Source organism: Lacerta agilis, chromosome 1, assembly GCF_009819535.1.
Source record: "Lacerta agilis isolate rLacAgi1 chromosome 1, rLacAgi1.pri, whole genome shotgun sequence".
Classification (NCBI taxonomy): domain Eukaryota; kingdom Metazoa; phylum Chordata; class Lepidosauria; order Squamata; family Lacertidae; genus Lacerta; species Lacerta agilis.
This window is the reverse complement of record NC_046312.1, coordinates 40,901,390-40,922,744: the sequence shown is the minus strand read 5'-3', so window position 1 is coordinate 40,922,744 and position 21,355 is coordinate 40,901,390. Positions and strand designations below refer to the sequence as shown.

The window sequence follows — 21,355 nt, the reverse complement described above, 5'->3', positions numbered from 1 at the left end:
CAGGGCAGCGCGGGACGCTATTGGGGCGGCGAGTGAGTGTAGCCTCGCTGAGGAAAGGCAAGCTCCGTCGGGCAAGTCGATGGAATAACAGCCGCTTTGGCCCCTTAGAGAAGCGGGTCGGAGCGGGAAGAGAAATGGCGGTGGATAAGGAGCTGCTGGAGCTGGACTTGTACGCGCTGCTGGGAGTTGGCGAGAAGGCGTCGGATAAAGAGGTCGGGAAGGCCTCGGGCTGAGGGGAGGGAGAGGCGGCGGCGGCGGCGGCCGCTGGACATCCCTGAGGGCCCAGCCGGAGCAGGGGGCTCTGTCCCTGCTGCTCCTTACGGGACAAGACCTCAGGGCCCTCGAGCTGCTGAGTTCAAGGGCCCGTGGCCTAAAGTATTGATGCGATACTGTACACACTTTCCTAGAGGCCAGTTGGCACTGGACTCGGTGGGTCCCCCTTCTGGGTTCCAGTAAATCTGAGATGCGCCGGGGTGCAGCCCTGCGCGAAAGTCGCGTTTTCTTCGTATGCGATCATAATACTGTTTTGTCATAGTCCTTATAGAAGGGACCCCATGTAGTTCAATCCCCCCCCCCTGCAATGCAGGAGTCTTTTGTCCAACGTGAGGCTCGAACCCACGACCGTGAAATTTTAGTCTCGTGCTCTGCCAACCGAGCTCGCTCTCATAGAATGGTAGAGTTGGAAGGGGTCCCCGAGAGTCATCTAGTCCAACCCCCCCCCCATTGCAATGCAAGCTAGATCATCCATGATCTCGGAGCCTCATCTTAAAAACCTCTGAGTAAGGACAGTCCACCACCTCTCGTGGGCGTCTGTTTATGGTAGGCTTTGGAAGTGTGTGGTACTGACCTGCATGAGTTAACTGTGATTTGAGATGGCCTCTTGGGTTTCCTTTCGATGGTTGAGGTGGTGAGTATAATGATGGGGAAGGTGAACTGTGACCTAGGAAGTCCTTTGTTTGCATCCGATCTTGGCAACAATTATTTCAGCTTCTCCATCTGGCATAAATTGATAATAATGCCGTCTTTGTGTGGGCAACCTTGTGGCAACCTTGCAAGTACAGTATGTTCCTCAAAAGTTACTAGACCTGACTTATTTTTATTTGTTATCCTGATCCCCTCACGCCCATTTGAGGCGTTTTTTAAAAAGCCAAATTTGAACATGTTCTCCTTCCTAAAGATGATACTTCCTTGTTACAGGCAAGCATTTTAGAAGGTTCTTGAAAGCATGTTTGTAACAGTTTCTGCAATAATGCATATTAAGCACTTTGAGTAATCAAAATAGTGTTGTTATATATTATTGTGTTAATATTTTCCTTTAAGTTTAAGGATCAATAGCTTCAAGTTGTCTTTTTAGTACTCATTTTGTCCACCAGGTGGTGCCCAAATACCAGAAGTTTTTAGTCTGTACTCTATATTGACAGAACTTTTTAAGGTAGTTATCTTAGAATAAGAAGACACTGCTTTGCATATGAAAATGTTTCTGATAAAGAGTATTAATATTAAAATGAATGCATGTGATCTATACTTCATAGTATCTCTGTTGTGACAGAATTGTACAGCTGGAAAGATGCTAACATCTGATCCAGCAACCTGAACAGAAGAAAGATTCAGTGTCTTAACATTCTCACACAGATTATCAATGTGCCAGAGAACTCAGAGGTTCCTCACTGAGAAGATCAGTAATACAGTTTTTCCAGCACTACCGAACAACCATCAAATGTGCAATTGCAAGGATGGGTTGAGGCTTTTGAAGCGCACTTTTGATTCACAGGCAGAAACAGCAACAATCGGGGCTGGCCAACATGGAACTCATGTAGTATTTTGTAGCTTCAGGCCAAGTGTCAGCACATGTTCAGTTCCTATCAAGCCAGGTTGTTGCCATTGGATGGAATCAGCGAAGCAGTTACCTTGACTAATAAAATTTTAATTTTAACCTGAGCAACTGCAGTCCAAGCAATGAGGATGCATTAGGCAGCAGGTGTGTTTGTCATATCTACAGCAGTGTTATACCAGGGTTGCCTGGTATAAGGTAGGCCTGCATTTGGGCAGATAACCCCTGGCAGCAAAAAAAAACCCTCTTAAAAGAATGGGCTAATTTTAAAACTTATCCTATTTACTTTTAGTTGCCTGCTGTTCTATCTTCTACATAACTGAATTCTGCCTTAATCATAACTTCACATCTTGCAATTATGCATATTCTTATTTTCAAAGTTATAATGTTATGATATACTTGTGAGTACTAAAGGAAAACCAATAAAATAAATTTAGAAAAACGAATTCTGCCTTAATTTGCTTATCACACTGTTCATTGCATTGTTTTTGCTCTGTCATTACAGATTAAGAAAGCCTACAGACAGAAGGCCTTGTCCTGCCATCCAGATAAAAATCCAGACAATCCCAAAGCAGGTATGGAAAGTATTCATAGACACTCTTAGCTTTTATTTACTGTTTTCCCTGTGTCATCACTAGAAGTGGTTAGATTTATCCAGAATTACACTGGTGTGTTTTATTGGTAATAGATGAAATGTTCTGGATTATTGGGCTTGTTTATTTATGTGACCCTTTATTCACATGAAACCTATTGTGTGCCAGGTCCATTGGTTGACAAATGGTGCAGTTTTTTGGCCTGCTACCAAGAACCATAGGATTGGCAGGTACCACAGACAGAGCTTTTTTGTGGTAGCCCCCAATATTTGAAGCTCCCTCAGAAATTGTGTATGGACCCTCACTGTTTGAGTCTTAAGCAGATTTGAGATTTTTATTGTTCTTCTACTTAGCTTTTGTTGATGGTTTTATATGTGCTTCATCTTTTAGCTGCTGCTATTCTAGATGTTTAATTTATTGACTTATGTTAATTCTGTAATTGCTCAATATGTTATATTTATTGCTGCAAGCTGCCTTACCATGTTCATAAGCTCATCTGGGGGAATATAAATATATTCAACTAAATGATGACTCAGCAATATTTTGTATTCAGAAGGGGGCTAATTGTTTGAAGATTCAGGACAGACAAAATAAAATGGTTTTTCGTACATGATGGCTGCCCTCTGAATACTGTCCGAGGTTGTGTCCTCTGAATAAAAGATACTGGGAATCCCGTGTAAACTTAGAAATAAGATATTAAGAATAAACCACTAATCCTTGCATAAGGGACAAACTGTATTTTAAATGGAGCAAACTGAAGTTCTGAAGTTATGGTGAGGATTGACTTTCAAATATTGTAAGAAGCTTTGTTGTGTTCTCTGAAATCCTTTACTCAGACAAATTTCAGACAATTATTTACTCAGTTCGATATCTAGGAATTGTATGCATTCTCTTATTGCTGTTTCATTTTTTCCACTTTCTGTTTCCTAGCTGAACTCTTCCATCAGTTGTCTCAAGCTTTGGCAGTTCTAACAGATGCAGCAGCAAGGGTGAGTTATTTTCTGGCTCTGCTGTTAGACATGAATACTTGGAAAAGAAAAGTGCAGTCAGAAACTTATTTCAGGCCAGTACAAGCCAACAGTTTGTTTCTGGCTGTTCCCTTACATATCTCTGGATAGCTTATGTACAGAAATTCCCTACTCCCCTAACAATAGACTCCTATTCTAAACTGTGAGTGACTGAGGCTGGGTCAATGTCATACTTGCATGGAGGGAGAACTCTATAACCATCAGAGGTTGTTTGAGCCTCTAACGACAGAGATGGATCAAAGAATACTCCCAGACTGCACATCTGTTCCTTCTGGAGAAGTGCTACCCAATCCAGAACAGACAATTGGCCTATCTCCCAGAAACAGGAACTACCCAGTCACAAGACCTCTGTCTTTCAAGGATTCAAGTTGTTTATTGACTCTGATCCAGGCCGCCACTGCATCTTGCTCCACACTCAGTTGTAATGGAGAAATAAAGTTGAGTATCATCAGGGCAACACCTTGCTCCAAAACTTCAAATGACGGCTTCCAGTGGCTTCATATAGATGTTGAATATCATTGGGAACAATATAGTGCCCTGTGGCACCTCATAGTGTAAAAGTGTTTGTTGACCTTGGGGAAAGTTAAAACTAATTTATTCTTGCCTTGGAGGCTCGATATGAATCCTTCATTTCAAACTGATCTCTGCATACTTTCTAACATTAGTGATAGCTTGGGATGGAAGAGATTTTTGGCATTATGATCAAGTATTTAGGTTCTAAAATGAGCTGGGTTCTACTTATCTGAATAAATAATACTTCATATGAAGAAATAAGATGGAGTTTTTAAAAATGTGAGAGAGATAGGGGGAGAACTATATGCACAGCTTTAAACTTGTTTGCTGCAACAGATCTTATTACTGAAAAAAGCAACTGCTTTTTTCATTGGTTTTCTCCTGTATTTGGAACTGCTGTGACTTCCTGCCCATTCTTTGGATCCCTGTTAAAAGCTGCACTCCAGGCAAAACTATACCTGTCGTCAACAGGTTTGATAACCTAATTATTCAGTATGTTTCAGAGCATGCTGCCCTCACGGTGCTAGCATTAAACTGGGCTAGTGATCTAATACAGACATTATAAGTAAGATGTATACTTCAAAACACTTTCAAACATTTGTATCTTTCTTGATTTCATATATTCTGTTCCACCTTTCTTTCCTCTGTTTGGGAACATTACTAAAGTTAGTTACTGAAGTTTGGAACTATTAAATTTTTTGTCCTTGTTAAACACAACCTGAATGTCCATGACACTTGCAGATCTTTGTTTTGTTTTGTTTTAATTTTAATATTTCTAGATATGTGATTGAAACTTTCATTTTGTTTTGATTTATTATTTGTTCTTGTCCTATCACTACTACAGGCAGCATATGATAAAGTGAGGAAAGCAAAGAAACAGGCAGCAGAAAGGACTCAGAAACTTGATGAAAGGAGGAAAAAAGTCAAACTTGGTATGTAAATCTAGAATATTCTTTTGCATATGGAATAAATGCCAAGATGCAGGATCCTTACCATTTGTTCATGTCTGCAATTCATTTGTTTTCATTAAAATTTGAGGTGACATCAGTAGGTGCTCTTAAATATACTGTACTGTGAGCAGAGATTCATCTTATTAGAAATGAATCAGGAAAAACCAATCTGTTTGGGTTTTTCCTATCTTGGAATTATAAAATTGTAGAGTTGGAAGGGACCACGAGGGCCATCTAGTCCAACCTCCTGCAATGCAGGGATCTTTTGCTCAATGTGGGGATTGAACCCACGATCCTGAAATTAAGAGTCTCCTGCTCTACCAACTTGTGGACTTCTTCTTTTGCTATAGATCTTGAAGCCCGGGAAAAAGAAGCCCAGTCCCAGGTTAGCAAGGAGGAAGAGATCCAGATAACTAGGACATTAGAGCAAGAGGTAAGGGTAGCAACCAAATAAAATGTTATTTTATATCAGAAATGAGGATGGGATCTTTTATGTGCACAGCCATTGTAAAGAGCAGAAAGTTAATGGTATTGAAAGATAAATTATGCTGGCAGTCTATAGGAGTAGCAACATTGAGGTTCAGGCTGTGTGAAAACATGGCATAAAGGGATTATAAACTTGAGGGGCATAGTTCAGTGGTAGAGTGTGCTTCACATGCAAAAGGTCCTAGGTATTGATCCTTGGCATCTCCAGGTAAGCCTCCTTTCTAAAAACCTGTAGAGAGATATAGTCTAACTTTATATAAGGCTGCATCCTGTGTATCTATTCTTCCCTTAAAAAAACTTTTTCAATTTGGCAGTTGTTGCTAGACAGGAGATAGATAGACTGCTGATCTATTCCTTGTGACACTTTCTTCATACCTACAAGTTAAGGAGTAGATTGTTTTGTAACAGCCACTTTTCTTGGCAACATGGCCACCATTTTTTGCCTTCTGCCTCTTTCCCCAGATCCTACGGTTACGTGAGGAGGGATCCCGCCAGCTGGAGGAACAGCAAAAACTTATCCAGGAACAAATACGACTTGAGAAAGAACAGCGAGTACGAGGTAAGGCCAGGCAAGGTCAGAGCCTCTGGCTGCCACTAAGTTGTCTCGCCTCGGTTCTCTTCAGAACACGCCCAGGGGTGCTCAAAGCCAGTTTGCTTTTCTTGTTAAGGTGTATATGCCTGTAGAAAAATAGCCTTTTCTTTGCTGCGTCTCTTCTTGTGGAGCTTTAGTGGCAGAATATTATTTTATTAAGTAGAAGGGCCAAACAACAAGAGTTAAGTTGGGAGATGTACAGCACACTCCTATGCATGTCTACGCAGAAGTAAATTGAGTTCAGGGGGACCTTCTCCCAGGTCAGTGTGTGTTGGATTACAGCTCTTGCAGCTCTGATCTCTTCTAAGATGTGCTACTTATTTCCTTTTTCACCCTAGGCATGTGTGGAAATGAGAGTATTGACGATTATTTTAATGAATGTTTGCAAAGAACTTTGCAATATTTGTTACAGATTTTTAGTACCAGTTGGTATGTGAGATTGGTTTATGGACATTCAGTGCTATTTTTATCCTTGCACCCCAAATTTATTTATTCTTTTATTTATTACATTTATATACCACCTTTATCTTCCAATAATCTGAAGGTGGTGTACATGGCTCCCCCCCCCCATTTCATCCTCACAACAACCCTGTGAGGTAGGTTAGGCTAAGAGATGGTGACTGTTCCAAGGTCACCCAGTGAGCTTCATGGCTGAGTGAAATTTTCCACTCTCACTGTCATTGGAGCCCTACTTCTGGAAGTAACAAGAGTCAAAATAGAACCTCCTTTTAACTTGCATAGTTATCAGGATATTGCCAACCTGCACCCAAATTCCCTGTGGTGGAGTTTAAATCAAGCTAAGGATATGCAGAACATAGACTTTGTTGAGTATTTTCATTCATTAAATGTCAGTGTAGTTTTCATTTTCATTTTCTTTTTCTTTTCTTCTTTGAGGCAAACATGATGGGTATGGAGAGGAGGGCAAAGGAACACCCAAGCTCAAAGTAAGACATTCCCAAAAATTGAGCTATGAAGAGAGATGAGCAACTAACTTATCATTCCATCAGTAGAAGCCACATGGATCGCCTCTAGCCACACAGAATGCTGGACTGTCTCTGGCATCCTCGCTGCTTACTGGAATTGTCACTTACTTCATCTTAATGTGTTCCTTGCACTTTAATCTAGAATCTAGGCACTAGGATGAAGGTAATTAGAAGTTAAGTCTCTGTGACTTGGGATATTGACAGGTTGCCAGATGCTGCTTGATGTATGTAGTAATTTTCAGATCTTCTAAATGTGAACTTTTCCCTGTGCCTAGGACTATGTATATCTGTTCCTGTGCAGTATAGACATTCCTTTTAGTATGTCTACAAATTTTGACATCTCAATCCATTGCCTCTATAGCATCATAGCTGTAAAACCAAATGCTAGATTCTGCTATATATTGCATCCAGTACACTTAACAGTGTGAAATTAATTTCTAACTTTTCCTCATCAGCTACGCTGGAAATGCAAGAAAGAAGATGAAACTAAAGGAGGCTACTCAAAAGAAGTTCTTCTGCAAATCCTACAAAAGGTCCTGTTCCAAAATGCTCCTTTCACCTTGGTTGGTTGGTTTTGCTTAGCATTCTGTAAGAATAAGCAAAGAAAGTTGATATCTTCATAAACTAATGAGGCCCTCCCATGGTAATTATAAATCATTCCATTCCTTTTTGTTGGTAAAGGAGGACACCATAAGGAATATATTAACTTGTCAGCTAATAGTTAATAGAACTAATATATCCTTGTGGTATGACTCATAAATAATTTGATGGTGTGGTTTAACATGTGATCTTTACTTTGTCCCTATTTGTACTTCAGTAACTGCTAGGCAGATTTGACTAGCTTGGGCTTTCTCTATTTTTTTTGGGGGGGGGGAACAATTAATTAAGAACTAGGCTGGAACACTAACCTCATTCATTACATCACATGATGATGATGTTCTATGGGGTTTTGCTGGGAGAGAATGATCTGTGAACTGACTTATAGCTGTGTTGCATTTCAAGCTTGTTATGATGACCTTGGCCTCAAATCAATGACTATTGTAATATCTCTAAAAACTCTTTAACTAGCATTTTGACATGATTATGCATAGTATATCTCAGCACAAAATGTACTCTTCACCAGTACAGTCCCACTGCAGTCCTTTTTCAATTTCTTATTTATGGAGACTTTGGCAAGAGCTGTCATGTATCAAATTTTAGAATATACGGTTTCTCCTCTAGACCTATGTCTGACTTTACATTTCTTATTGATTCTGGCAGTATGGCGAGGTTCTGAATTTGCTAATCTCTAGCAAGAAGACTGGGAGTGCGGTTGTGGAATTTGCCACGGTGAAAGCAGCTGTAAGTTTCTTGAATTGGGAGTTTCTCGGTGCACCTTTATGGTGGTATACATTGACCTTTATGGAAGAAGGTATCATTAGAAGTCTTTCTGTGACTCTTCTACATCATCTGGGCTCCCCTCACCCAACCCTTATGACTGGTGCAGAAAACAGGGCCAGTTCCCCATCTTTCAGCAATGGGTGGGTGTTTATAGAGGGGTGGGAGGCTCTGAGAAACTTCACCAAAACAAAGTGAAAGCATTTATTGCAGTTTAGGAAACCAAACTTAAGTATTTCTATATAGATAAGTAATTTATGTGAATAGAGTTTCTTGTTACTTTTAAACACCCACTCTTATAGCCCCTGAGTAACAAAACTATAATAATAATAATAATAATAATAATAATAATAATAATAATAATAATAATAAATTATTTGTACCCCACCCATCTGGCTGGGTTTCCCCAGCCACTCTGGGCAGCTTCCAACAAATATTAAAATGTCACAGATTAAAAACTTCCCTAAACAGGGCTGCCTTCAGGTATTTTCTAAATGTCAGGTAGTTGTTTATCTCTTTGATCTCTGATGGGAGGGCGTTCCACAGGGTGGGCGCCACTACCGAGAAGGCCCTCTGCCTAGTTCCCTGTAGCTTTGCTTCTCGCAGTGAGGGAACTGCCAGAAGGCCCTTGGCGCTGGATCTCAGTGTCCAGGCTGAACGATGGTAGAGACGCTCCTTCAGGTATACAGGACCGAGGCCGTTTAGGGCTTTAAAGGTCAGCACCAACACTTTGAATTGTGCTCGGAAATGTACTGGGAGCCAATGTAGATCTCTCAGGACCGGTGTTATGTGGTCCTGGCGGCCACTCCCAGTCACCAGTCTAGCTGCCACATTCTGGATTAATTGCAGTTTCCAGGTCACCTTCAAAGGTAGCCCCACGTAGAGCACATTGCAGTAGTCCAAGCAGGAGATAACTAGAGCATGCACCACTCTGGCAAGACAGTCTGCGGGCAGGTAGGGTCTCAGCCTGCGTACCAGATGGAGCTGGTAGACAGCCGCCCTGGACACAGAATTAACCCAAACCCCCTGATGATCTCTCCCAGTGGCTTCATATAGATATTAAAAACCATGGGGAAGAGGACGGAACCCTGAGGCACCCTACAAGTGAGAGCCCAGGGGTCTGAACACTCATCCCCCAACACCACTTTCTGGACACTGCCCCAGAGAAAGGAGTGGAACCACTGTATAACAGTGCCCCCAGCTCCCAGCCCCTCTAGACGGTCTAGAAGGATGTTATGGTCAAAGGCCGCTGAAAGATCCAGCAAAACTAGGAAACGGCTCTCACCTTTGTCCCTAGCCCGCCGGAGATCATCGACCAGCGCGACCAAGACAGTTTCATTCCCATGATGAGGCCTGAATCCCGATTGGAAGGGATCCAAATGGTCCACATCCTCCAGGCGTGCTTGGAGTTGTTCAGCAACCACCCTCTCAATCACCTTGCCCAAGAATGGTAGATTTGAGACTGGGTGATAGTTGGCCATATTGGCTGGGTCTAAAGATGTTTTTTTAAGAAGCAGTTTAATGACCGCCTGGGAAGACTCCCTCGCAGAGGGAAGCATTCACCATCCCGCGGAGCCCATCGCCCAGCCCTTCCCGGCTTGCTTTTATTAGCCAGGATGGGCAAGGATCAAGGAGACAGGTGGTCGGTTTCACTTGTCCAAGCAGCCTGTCCACATCCTCGGAGGTAACAGATTGGAATTGATCCCATGAAACATGACTAGACAGGGCTGTAGCACTCTCCTGCCCTGGCCCTGCTCCCACGACTTTATCTGCAAAAAAACTTTGCAAAAGCATTGCAGGAGATCTTGGGGTCCCTACCAGGCCCTGGTGACGAAGGTAAAACCTTCTCCCACCAGTATGCAAATACCACTATCAAGATAGTTACCAGTAAACCCTAAAATGCTACATCTGATTTTGTTATTGTTACTAGGATGCTTCTCTCCATATTACGATGAGCCTTCGATGCAGAAGAAAACCTTAATGAAGTTGGGAATGAATTTTCCTCCCACTAGATTATCTGAATACTTTACTTTTCACCCTTCCATACAATACATTTAGTGTGGTTTGCTTTAAGCAAGCTGGATTTGTTTTACTTTTCCCACAAGCTCTCCCCTATCACATGGTGCATCCTTGTGGCACTGGCATGCACTCTCTCACACTAATGTGTGCACACAAACATACTGATGAAAATGGGATGGGCTAATCGGACTGGGAGGGGCTCATATACAAGCTTGGAGGGGTTTTCAGCTCCAACTAGCACAAGCTTTCCCAACCTGATGCCCTTGAGATGTTTTGGACTCCAACTTCCATCAGCCCAGCATAATCAGTGGTTGGGGATAATGGGGATTATGGAGGGCACCAGGTTGGAGAATGCTGATCTAGCACGATAGTTTGATCAATTGACCTGTGACTATTCTGTTATTCTGGGCTTACTATGGGAAGCATGAAATGAAGAGGCTGTTTTTATTCATTAGGAGATGGCAGTGAAGAATGAAGTTGGCCTGATAAGCAATCCTCTAAAAATCTCCTGGCTAGAGGGCCAACCACAGAGCAATCCTGTGTTTGCTGATGGCACCAGCCTGCCACAGATATCCAAGGTAAGACCAATACAAGCTGCTACTTTTGCATTTGGTGGTTCTTAAAATCTGTTTGAACTCTGCATACACCTGGTATGAGCACTAGCAAAAATATTCCGTTCTTTATCTTTGTACTTTTGCCTTGGGAAGCATTCACTGAGCAACTTAAAGTTTTTCATTTATGAACTTGTTCTAATGAAAGCAAGTATAAATCTGGCTTGATGTTGAGCTTGTATAGATATGATCTGCTGCGGCACTAATTGGGCTGTTGCTAAATGGAGTAATAGAGAGGATCCCATGTGATGTTTGCTGTGTTTAGGGTTGGGCTGAAGAAGTACATGCACAGTTGATGAAAGATGAGCCTTGGGAAGCGATCTCTTCTGAGAAACTAGATTGGGGCAGATAATTCTCCCACAAAAGGAAAGCCTTGTTTTACTGATGATACTCATGGTTTTAGAGCAGTGGTGGGAAACCTCCAGCCCAGCATTAGCTGATGGTCGGGTCTTGCAAAGCCCCGTGCACAGTGCTCTGCAAGACCAGGCAGTCAGCAGATCATCACCACTTTGTGCACTGTGTCTTTGCCACCCACCTGACAATTTTGTGGGGACAGATCCAGTTCCCCACCCCTGCTTTAGAGTATATGTTCTCTTCTGTTTGTTGAGAAAGTCCCATCATTGGAAAGAGGCCTACAAACGTGATGCACTGTCTGCAAATCTGCTAGATAAAATAAACCTCTGTGATCTCTTTGAAAGCAGATTAAGCTATAGGTTCCTCACACCCCCAAATGTGGATTTGCTTTATTGCACCATTTCAATATTACATTTATAAAGACTGTTCTAATGTTTCTAGAACTTCTCCTGCTCTGTTGAAGGCAGGGGAATGAGTGCTGTAGAGTGCAAGATCATCTGAGCTTCCATTTTATATTTGAAGCTTCATTTGTTTTTACTTTTTCATTTATAGCTTGTCGTGTCTTGAATCAGAGCACCTATTGTTAGTCATAAATGAAATAAGAGTCTTCATGTGTTAAGGACAAAACAGACTAGATAAATGGGTGATGGAGGAAAGTGGGAACATGTAAATACCACTTTATTATCTTGATTTGGACTGTATCTATTATAGATATGCGAGATGGGAATGCCCAGCTATTCATTCTGCACATGCAGATATTCTTTAAAAGGAAAAGCAAAGAGAACTCTGGGCCAAAGTCTGCCCTCCTTTTCTCTGTGCACGTGGCTTGAATAGCTTTTTCAATAGTGTGTGGGTGGAAAAGTAGCAGCTGTCTTCTTAATGAGCAGGTATTCTGGTAGTTTCTCAGGTGAGGCTGTTATTTGCGTCTTCCTTTGTTTTGCTAGCCGGTTACTTTGTGTTTAATTCCAAGTAGTAGTTCCTGAGAAACTGCCTCTCAGCCTCCCTGAGGTTTTGTTTGAGCCTGGATGGCTCCACCTAGGGAGCACATGCAGCTCTTTTCAAAGAGTGACTTTCCTGCCCAACTCCACAGGGCTGTGTGTTTATGGCCACAAATAGTCTTGCCTGGAGTGCAGTAGGGAACAAATGCTGTGACTGGTTGTGCTGAACTAGGTGCAATCCAGCAGTACTTTCAGGTTGTTTGGGGCCAAGCGATGTTTTTCTCCCTTGTGCAATATAGGTGAAGCTACTGGTAGCTATGCTCTGCCTCCCCAGCCGGAGGCAGTAATGCTTCTCAATACCAGTTGCAGGAAACCACAGGAGGGGAGAGTGCTGTTGTGGTTGGGTCCTGCTTGTTGTGGGTTGGCCATTGTGAAAACAGGATGCTGGACTAGATTGGTCACTAGCCTGATCCATTAGACTCTTACATTCTTATCACAAACAGTGCCCATAAAAGTTGTTTTCTCAGGACTGAAGAGCAGCAGTTGTCTCCAAACAGAAGCTCTTGTTGGTTTTCAAGTTAGCTTATTGTTTCTTATGAAGCCTCTAGCTTATGACTGAGTTTATCTTGGCTTGTTTCCGTTCCATATGTTTCTTACTGGGAGCCCATATACTCTGCCTGCTGCACAGGATTAATGTGTATGAACCCAAGCTGGGAGCTGTGACTGAGTTCGTAGCTCTGCGGAAGTGATAGATGCTCTGATACAGAGGCCTTCCAGCTACTTGCTGGAGTGCAAACATTGGGATTGTGCTATTCTGAACTCTTTCTTTGATGATATCTTAGCAAGTTTTGTTTTTGGACACATAGCAGCACCTCTCAGTGGGATGTAATTGCAATTCATGGTAATTCCTGGATTCAGCACTGGTGTTTCAGTGGGTTTCCAGCTAGAAGGGATACAACTGGTATGTCTTTCAGGTTGGATATAAACTCCAGTGCTTTCCCCCTCTGAAGTAATAGTTTCCATCTAAGCTAACTGGCTTGACAGTTTTTATGAATCAGTTTTCATAAGAACTGGGATGGTTGCCTAAAATAACAGGATTGCGTTTGATCCCAATGTATTTATTTTTTTTAATGCAGTAGGGGGATACTGATTTTTTACTTGAAAAGATAGTAAACTTCTGTACTGTAATTCAGTACAGAAAAAGCTGAATCCTGCAACCTGTGTAAATTACCTAAATGAAATAAATATCCATACATTACAACACAAAATATGGTAATATTCTTAATCAGAAGACTTTAAAATTGCTTTTAGAATTTTTACAATTACACAAAAATATTATACCTGTGAAAAGATTACTAATATTTTGCATCCTTAGCCTTCGACAAGTGAAGTTCCAGTAAACTTCACTTTGATATGCAAACTTTTTCCTGTTGCTTGTGCCATGCCTGTGGTGATTACCTTCCTTCCTTTGGTATAATTACTCCTGAGGTGACATCACTGATTCCTTACATCCTTTCTACAGAAACTTCCCACAACTTATTTTGTTTGGTAGTACTTGAATATGAATGCTTGTAACTTGCTCTATTCATTCTCTTCCCAATTTTAAGCGACATCTTTTGTGTTAATGCTTCTTTATATTTTGGGATCCTCTTCCACTTCCACTTTTTTACATACAAAAAAAAAGTTATTGAATTTTAATGACTAATTTACTTCAGCACTTATCTCTTGACTTCTGTCTGCCCTGAGGCTCTTTTTACTATCCTGTTCATGTTTACTAACCTTCCAATAAATACTTAACTTAGGTGCCCTCCTCCTGAAATATTATAAGATCCATTAAGCATGTAGACTGTATACCCACACAGTGCTTGTTTTGTCTGTGCTGTCATCATGCTTCTAAAAGGAAACCTCTTACGGCATTAACCTGTTTGTTGGCATGCTCCTTGAGTTATGTGATGTTGCATATTTAATGTATTTTTTTTGTTAGAAAAATGATCTGTTATCTGCAAAGATGATTCAAAAGCAGATACTTTTTTGCAGCAGAGAAACTAGCTTGGCACTTGCACCAGGACAAATGTGCTATTTATTTGTTTCATAACGTTTCTACACTGCATGACTGTAAAAAAATAAATAAATCTCAAAGCTGTTTACAAAAAGATAAAACAACAGAATCAAGAAAAAATCACAGCCATACTTTAAAACATACAAAAGTTAAAATACTAAAACATTAAAATTACCTCAACTTTTTAAGCATCTGAGTTAGCATCACTTTTTGTGCTGGAGTGGGAATTGTCTGGCACGCTAGCTGAAAAGTTATGCCAATATACATTGCTATAGAGCAGGGGTGGGAACTAGATCCAATCAGTGGGCCAGATCCTGGGTTCTGCTAACCTTGGAAGGCCACTTTGACAGGTGGGCAGGGCCCCACCCACCTGTCAATCTGACATCGAGTGACATGTTCCCTGCTAGAAAAGGAAAAACAAGCTTGAAGTCACCCCCCCCCCCCCGGTCAGTGAATAGACTTGCTCTCGCTGCCAGTCAGCTGATTGGATTAGTGACAGCACACAACTGGGAGTGTACTTTCAGACTCCTAGTTGTGCAGTGGCAGCCACATCTCCACCTGCCCCACACTTGATGGCAGCAAGTTGGCGTGGTTTGGGAAAAACTGGCTCACGGGCCAAACTGGGACTTGTGTTGGCCCTAATGAGGACCGTGGGCCAGAGGTTCCCCACCCCTGCTTAGAGTATAGTGTGTCGTGCATTTCTCAAAGGCCATGTTGTTAACCTGAGGAAATCACTCTAAGCTCAGTTCTGACTCTTGACTTGTTTATAATGTGAAGCCAGAAGCAGAAGCAAGGGTAAGAGTCCCTGGTTACTTAGGAACTCTTGGCATGCTGCAGCTTTATCTTGATGGCACAGTCATAATGGCAAGTATGCAAAAACAGGTGGAGTTCATAATTCAATTCAAGTGTTAGTTTTACAGAGGACAAAACTACATGTGATGTTAGTCATGCATTACAAACAAATATGCACAGCCTGACTGTTTTTATGTTGAAGAAGCAGCAGCCTTTGAGTTCCAATCTGCAGTAGGGATAGTAAATTGCACCTTTGGAGGTAAATAGCAGCCAGTGATGGGGCAGTTTTCCATAGGAAAACTATATGAGGTGGTTGTTTTCTCTCTGAAATAAAAGCTGTGAGGTTTTGTATTCTTGTTTAAACATGGAATTGTTGTTGTTGTTTTGTATACCACCCTTCATCCATAGATCTCAGGATGGTTCACAACATAAATTTACAATATAAAAAAGACAAAATGCATAATAAAAATAAGAACAAAAAATAACACTTGCATTTTGGTCCTGAGACTGACCTGCAATAGCAAGCAAGTGAGTATGACTGTAAATAAGTGTTTATTCAGGGCAGTAACTCAATAAATTATTTTGACATGGCCCTGGAGCCACATGATTGCATAAACAAGCTTTGGGACATGATATTTCTTACAAGGGGGTCTTGGGTGGTTGGATATGTTTAGGAGAGCAGTAGCTGTTTGGTTTTCATTTCAAGGGCCCCTTTCCTGTTGTTTCTAGAGTTTGATGTAACAGGGTTTTCCCCAGTCACACTACGTGAGTGCTTGCCAATGGAAATTAAAGGAGACACAAGTGAAGTACAGGAAATACTTTTAATAAGGTCTAAAATATATATTCTCTTTCACATTTTACAATAGATTATTCATAGCTTATTGTGGAAGCAATAGTTATACACTTCCTTTCCCCTGTGACGAATAGAAAGAAAAACAGTTGCTTTCCAATAATGATCTGGCTTTCTAATAGCTTAAATATACCCATTAATGAGGAAAATATGCACCAGCATAAAGATAAACTTCAGTCATGTATAGTTCAAGGCTCTTGTATATACATGAGTTCCTTATAGTTCCTTCATGTTACAACCACCCACCCTTTTCCACACACACATTAGTTGTAGAGTCTCTGATACAGTCCAAATGTAGGAAGCATCTTGTCATAATGAAGTACTCTGAGTAGGAGTCTTGGGAATGTGTGATGAATGAAAATAATGCTAGTAAATTCCAAGTAGATACTGTGCTCAACTGCTAGCTGGTCTGCTGTTCGCAGTTCATTGAGAAAAACAAAAAGCAGCCTCGGTTGCGTACAGGCAGTGAAGATGAGCCAGTGGTTCAGTGTAATTAATTCCTCTGCTTTTATTTGCAAGTCTAGCTAATTTGACAGTAAATTCTGGTTTCTGAGTGTCTGCAAAACATCATCAAGGAGTGAGGGCCCCAAATCCAATGTGAAAGAAAAAAAGGGGTCTAATGGATCACGAATAGGATTTCTGTAGCAGGAGGTGGTTTCAGAGAGCCACCAGTTTGTGGCTTGGTTCCTATAAAATAGGTCTGGCTGTGTTTGAGTGGCCTTGTGGAAATGACGTGAAGTGCTTGGGAAAGAAATGTCTGTAGAGGGAGAATCACTGTGGTTTATTATATTGGGGCAGCTGGCACTGTCCAGATATAGCCGAGGTGGTTTGGGAGGTGGCAGTGGCTTGCTGAGTAGGTTTTGCTCGCTCTGACACGATAAATAGTCCGACTTTCCCGTCAAATCTCTTGGGAGCTCCCTTTTGTTGTACTGTTGTCCACTGGTGTCTATTGTTTGGCTGTTATGATTCCAGATTGTGACTTGATTGCCCAGCTTTTTATGCCTCCTGAATGAGAGGCGCTTGAAGAAACCAGAGGATCTGATGGATCCTCTCCGCCAAGTGTCCATGGTGAGGGAAGCAGTAAAAAAGGCTGCCAACTGTGTGATGAAGGAGGCCAGATGCCTCCGTCTTGAGCTTAATTGAGGCTTTCTGAGTCAGTGGGGAGCTTCTTTCTTCTAATTTCTGGAAGGAAAAAAGAAAACCTAACAAGCTGGCTTCCCAGAGAAGGCAATACTTGACTGTTAACCCTCACTTCCATTAAAGAAACCATTGGGAAAGAGTTCTACCAACATGACTTTCATGACCGTATTAGAACTGTAGAACTGTCCCAAGTTATCAGCATTTCAAAGAAAATGGTGAACGCATGTAGCATTTGCTGTCGAAGTCCAAATGTTAAGTAGACATACAAAAAGCACTTCAAGTATTGTGAATTTGAAAGCCAATGATAACTTTTAGTGTGTAAATAGTTTTGTTTTAAAGCATTTGTAGTTGAGGCTCTGTCATCCCAGCTGGCTGAGATACAGAAGATAAGTTATTGCAATATACAGGATGGGGCTTGACCCTTCTTATTCCTCTGCTGCTGGACTCTGCCATGCTTCTGCAGTAGCCTTTATTCATGACAGTGGCAACCAGTATAATACTATTTGAGAGAAAGTTATTGACCTATCTCCACCATCATCAGCCTTCTTCCCTGCCTCTCCTGCTTCAAATCATCATCTTATCTAGTGGTCCCTTAGAACACCTCTCTGCTATTCTGCATTCCTATGTCTCCTTATCTGTCACCCTCATTTACACAATTTTCCACAGCTTTTTGTACAAATCCACCTCACTCCTTTTTTTCTTCCTTCTACCTGCAATGGTCTTCCCATTTTCCATTTATCAGGCTACTTTCCTTTCTTTCTCTAGAGCTCTCTTTAAAACCAAATTATTTCCAAAAGAGTCTTTTCTGACCTATTTGTTTCACTTAATCTGCCACTTTCCCTACCTCATTTCCTTCCTCAGTTGTTAGGGTAAAATGAGGTACTATCTAATGCAGATTGCAAGCAGTAATGTGTCAGGACGTACTAACCATCTGCCAGCTCAAGGTCACCAAACTCCACTTACCCCTTTTAGCCCACTTTAAATCCTTACTGCACAAAGGAATTATGGGGCTGCCAAATAAAGGGCTGTATATACATATCATCATCTCAACAAATTTACCCAGATTCTAGAGCACAAAGCAGCATCCATATGGTGGAATTGTTGAATGTTACATGATAGAAAAGTCATTATCAGTCTCTCATTACTGATTGGCAGAGCCGAGAATTAGCAAAACTGTATTCATGAAGGATATGTAGAGCTTAAGTAGTTGCAGAGCTTAACATTGAAGAACATGAAATGTAGAGTTGCTACTTACTGTGAGACAGAGGGGAACTGTGAAGGAAGTTCTTCCAGCCCAGGACTCAGCATACCTTTATCCATGTTTAAAAGTCCACTGTATCTTCTCGGCTCTACCTCTAGAACTTGCTCCTTGCCCTTCTCACTCAGCCACTCATGTGTTTTGCTGGTGGCAATTCCTTTGTGTGTGTTCTGTGCCAAGCCCTTGCTGACTCAGTTACATCAGAAACTGGGATTTACACTATTAGTTAATTGCAGAGATTGCAGGAAGTAGGTGTGTAGACCTGTGAAGTGTCAGCCCACACACACAAAGCTTCAAGAGAATACAGGGCTTCTATGGAATACTACTTGAACAACTTTCAGTAATACAATTTTTCAGTGTAGCTGCTGGAGGAGGGGGAGGACAAGGAAATAGAGTAAGACCCAGTTCTGAACTGCAAGTTCAAGGGACCCGTGCATTTCTACCTAGGGTTGATGATGGGATCTCTTCCCTCCCCCAAATGGTACCTTCATGGTCAGAGGCAGAAAGATTCTGACTATCAGGTGTGGTGGAGGGACAGAAGCAAATAATCACACTATGCTTGCAGCTGTACAGGGACACCTGACTGGTGGTCACTCCTGGATCTGCAGTACAGCAGATTTTTAAGCAGAGGTTGGATGGTCATCTATCATGGATGCTTTAGTGATTCCTGCATTGCAGGGGGTTGGACTAGATGTCCCTCATGGTGCGTTCCAAGTCTACAGATCTATGATTCTATTATTCTTTATACTGTATTCTCACACCATTATATGTTAATTAAGCAATTAAGTCACAAATATAAGGTGCCAACTGCCTTCAAAATTTTAAAAAGGCCTGACAAACCAGGAATGTGCCAAAACGGCTGTTTTTACTCTGCTTTATGAATTGGATAGCTGCTCGAAGTTGAAAATGAAAAGCTGTTGATTAGTATTAAAGAGCCATGACACCTATAAGTCATCTTGAGAGTCAACAACACTAAATGTTTAACTATTGTTGTTGTTGTTCAGTCGTGTCCGACTCTTCGTGACCCCATGAACCAGAGCACACCAGGCACACCTATCCTCCACTGCCTCCCACAGTTTGGCCAAACTCAGGCTAGTCGCTTCAAGAACACTGTCCAACTATCTCATCCTCTGTCGTCCCCTTCTCCTTGTGCCCTCCATCTTTCCCAACATCAGGGTCTTTTCTAGGGAGTCGTCTCTTCTCATGAGGTAGCCAAGTACTGGAGCCTCAACTTCAGGATCTGTCCTTCCAGTGAGCACCCAGGACTGATTTCTTTAAGGATGGATAAGTTTGATCTTTTTGCAGTCCATGGGACTCTCAAGAGTCTCCTCCAGCACCATAACTCAAAAGCATCAATTCTTCAGCGATTGATCAGTCTTCTTTATGGTCCATGTTTAAGTATAGAATCTGTTTAATAGAGTGCTGAGAAATAAAATGACACACAATTTCTGGGATCATGTTTCCACTGGTTTTACAGGATATTAGGCCAGGGGAATCCCCTTGTTGTAAGATGTTTCATTTTCAATAATTTTTTATTTGGGGATTTGTATTGTTCTCTTTTTGGAATCTGAGGAAGAAATCACTAGTTAAGATTCTGGAACCCTCCTCAAGAGAGTATTTGCAGTGCTTTGGCTATTCTTAATTAAAGTGATATTATGTTCCTGTACTAAAATTAAGGCAGTAGACAGTATTTTTAATCCTATAATATTTATGATGCTACTTTAGTACTTCCTGTTATATTGTATACTTTAGTACTTCCTGTTATATTGTAGCAAAAGGAAATTTACCATTTATTAAATTTTGTTTCACTTTTCAGTAAGGAGCTAGCTTGGGTCTGTGTCCCCTTGCACACCCATTTTACCTTTACAACCATCCTGTGAGGTAGGCTACAATTACCTGTAGTAATGAGAACTGCCACAACTGAGGATCTTACTTATTTTGGCTTGGAGTGGCTACACTTTGAGTTTTCCCCACTTTGGGCAATCTTTATTGCCAATAAACACTAGCTAGTAATGTCTGTAAGGTACTCTGCGCCAGAATACCTCTTTTCTTGTGCCATTGTGGTGGCCATTGTGGTGGGTGTTTATTTTAGGACTTCTGAAAGAACTAGCAGGGATTCCACCTTACTTTTCCTGCCATCCCTTTTTCTTTAGGGTTCGGTTGTCTCGGAACGGGATTACGAAAGCCTTGTGATGATGCGGATGCGCCAAGCCGCTGAGAGACAGAAGCTGATTGAGCAGATGAAACAGGAAGATGAGGAAGAACCTTCCACATAGTACAAGGAGAAAAATAGCATTATCTTGTGTGTTTGCTTATACTTAAATTAAGTCAATAAATATCCTTTTTAAAAAGAGCTGTGGTTTTCTTTGAAAAATAAACTGATCATCCTCAATAAGGGTGTAAATCTGGTGGTGTGTGGCTCTGTTTCTACCTAGATATCAGGTGCCCACACTGTCAAAGCTACCAAGTCAAGTCTCTCCTCCCGATGACAAACCATGGGCTAGTTTTAATCTTATGGAAACTGCCAGAAAACGGTTCCTGCTGTTGGCAACTCCACAGATGGGTATAAGTTATATAAATGATTGCCGTGTTTACGAGGTGTCTTCAGCAACTTCTGTGTTAAAAGAATTGTGTGTTAAAGGGAGTTTCAAAGAAACTGAAATGGTGATGTGATGAATAGACACACCAGTTGCATTTATTAGTTGAGAAGAATTCACCAGAAGGTTGTTCTGCAATGGACCTTTGAGAAACCTATTGCTTCTGTTTCCACATGGAAGGCTTTTTTTTTAAAGGGGGGGTTCTAAAATACATTGGATGCACCCTCAAATCTGCAGCAATCATGGCATATATTGGTACTGTTTTTGCTCTTTTCTCACTGCTCTCATTAACGGGAAACATGGAGATTATATATAATCAATGTTGGCCACAGTACATGACCATATTTTCAAACACAAGGGATTAAATGATTTGGCACTACACTA

The 21,355-nt window shown here is 41.4% G+C and overlaps 2 protein-coding genes across 2 annotated transcripts; one reads left to right on the top strand and one right to left on the bottom strand.

The window, feature by feature from the left end:
- The first annotated feature begins 18 nt into the window (after positions 1-18).
- DNAJC17 (DnaJ heat shock protein family (Hsp40) member C17) lies at positions 19-20,725 on the top strand. Its single transcript, XM_033145390.1, has 11 exons — positions 19-212; positions 2,337-2,406; positions 3,355-3,413; positions 4,810-4,897; positions 5,266-5,348; positions 5,864-5,960; positions 6,888-6,937; positions 7,432-7,509; positions 8,237-8,317; positions 10,828-10,950; positions 20,528-20,725. The coding sequence occupies exons 1-11, from the start codon at positions 135-137 to the stop codon at positions 20,648-20,650; spliced, it is 930 nt and encodes a 309-aa protein (XP_033001281.1). The 5' UTR covers positions 19-134; the 3' UTR covers positions 20,651-20,725.
- C1H15orf62 (chromosome 1 C15orf62 homolog) lies at positions 15,934-18,969 on the bottom strand. Its single transcript, XM_033145398.1, has 2 exons — positions 18,372-18,969; positions 15,934-17,158 (listed from the first exon to the last, which is right to left on the bottom strand). The coding sequence occupies exon 2, from the start codon at positions 17,041-17,043 to the stop codon at positions 16,501-16,503; it is 543 nt and encodes a 180-aa protein (XP_033001289.1). The 5' UTR covers positions 17,044-17,158; positions 18,372-18,969; the 3' UTR covers positions 15,934-16,500.
- Positions 20,726-21,355: the final 630 nt, after the last annotated feature.

What these genes read in the sequence shown, in the direction of transcription:
- DNAJC17 (XM_033145390.1), top strand. Translation starts at nt 135, where the DNA reads ATGGCGGTGGATAAGGAGCTGCTGGAGCTGGACTTGTACGCGCTGCTG. An exon ending in CTAGGACATTAGAGCAAGAG is followed by an intron (nt 5,349 to 5,863) that starts GTAAGGGTAGCA and finishes CTCTTTCCCCAG; the next exon opens with ATCCTACGGTTACGTGAGGA. An exon ending in GCCTGCCACAGATATCCAAG is followed by an intron (nt 10,951 to 20,527) that starts GTAAGACCAATA and finishes CTTTTTCTTTAG; the next exon opens with GGTTCGGTTGTCTCGGAACG.
- C1H15orf62 (XM_033145398.1), bottom strand. Translation starts at nt 17,043, where the DNA reads ATGGACACTTGGCGGAGAGGATCCATCAGATCCTCTGGTTTCTTCAAG.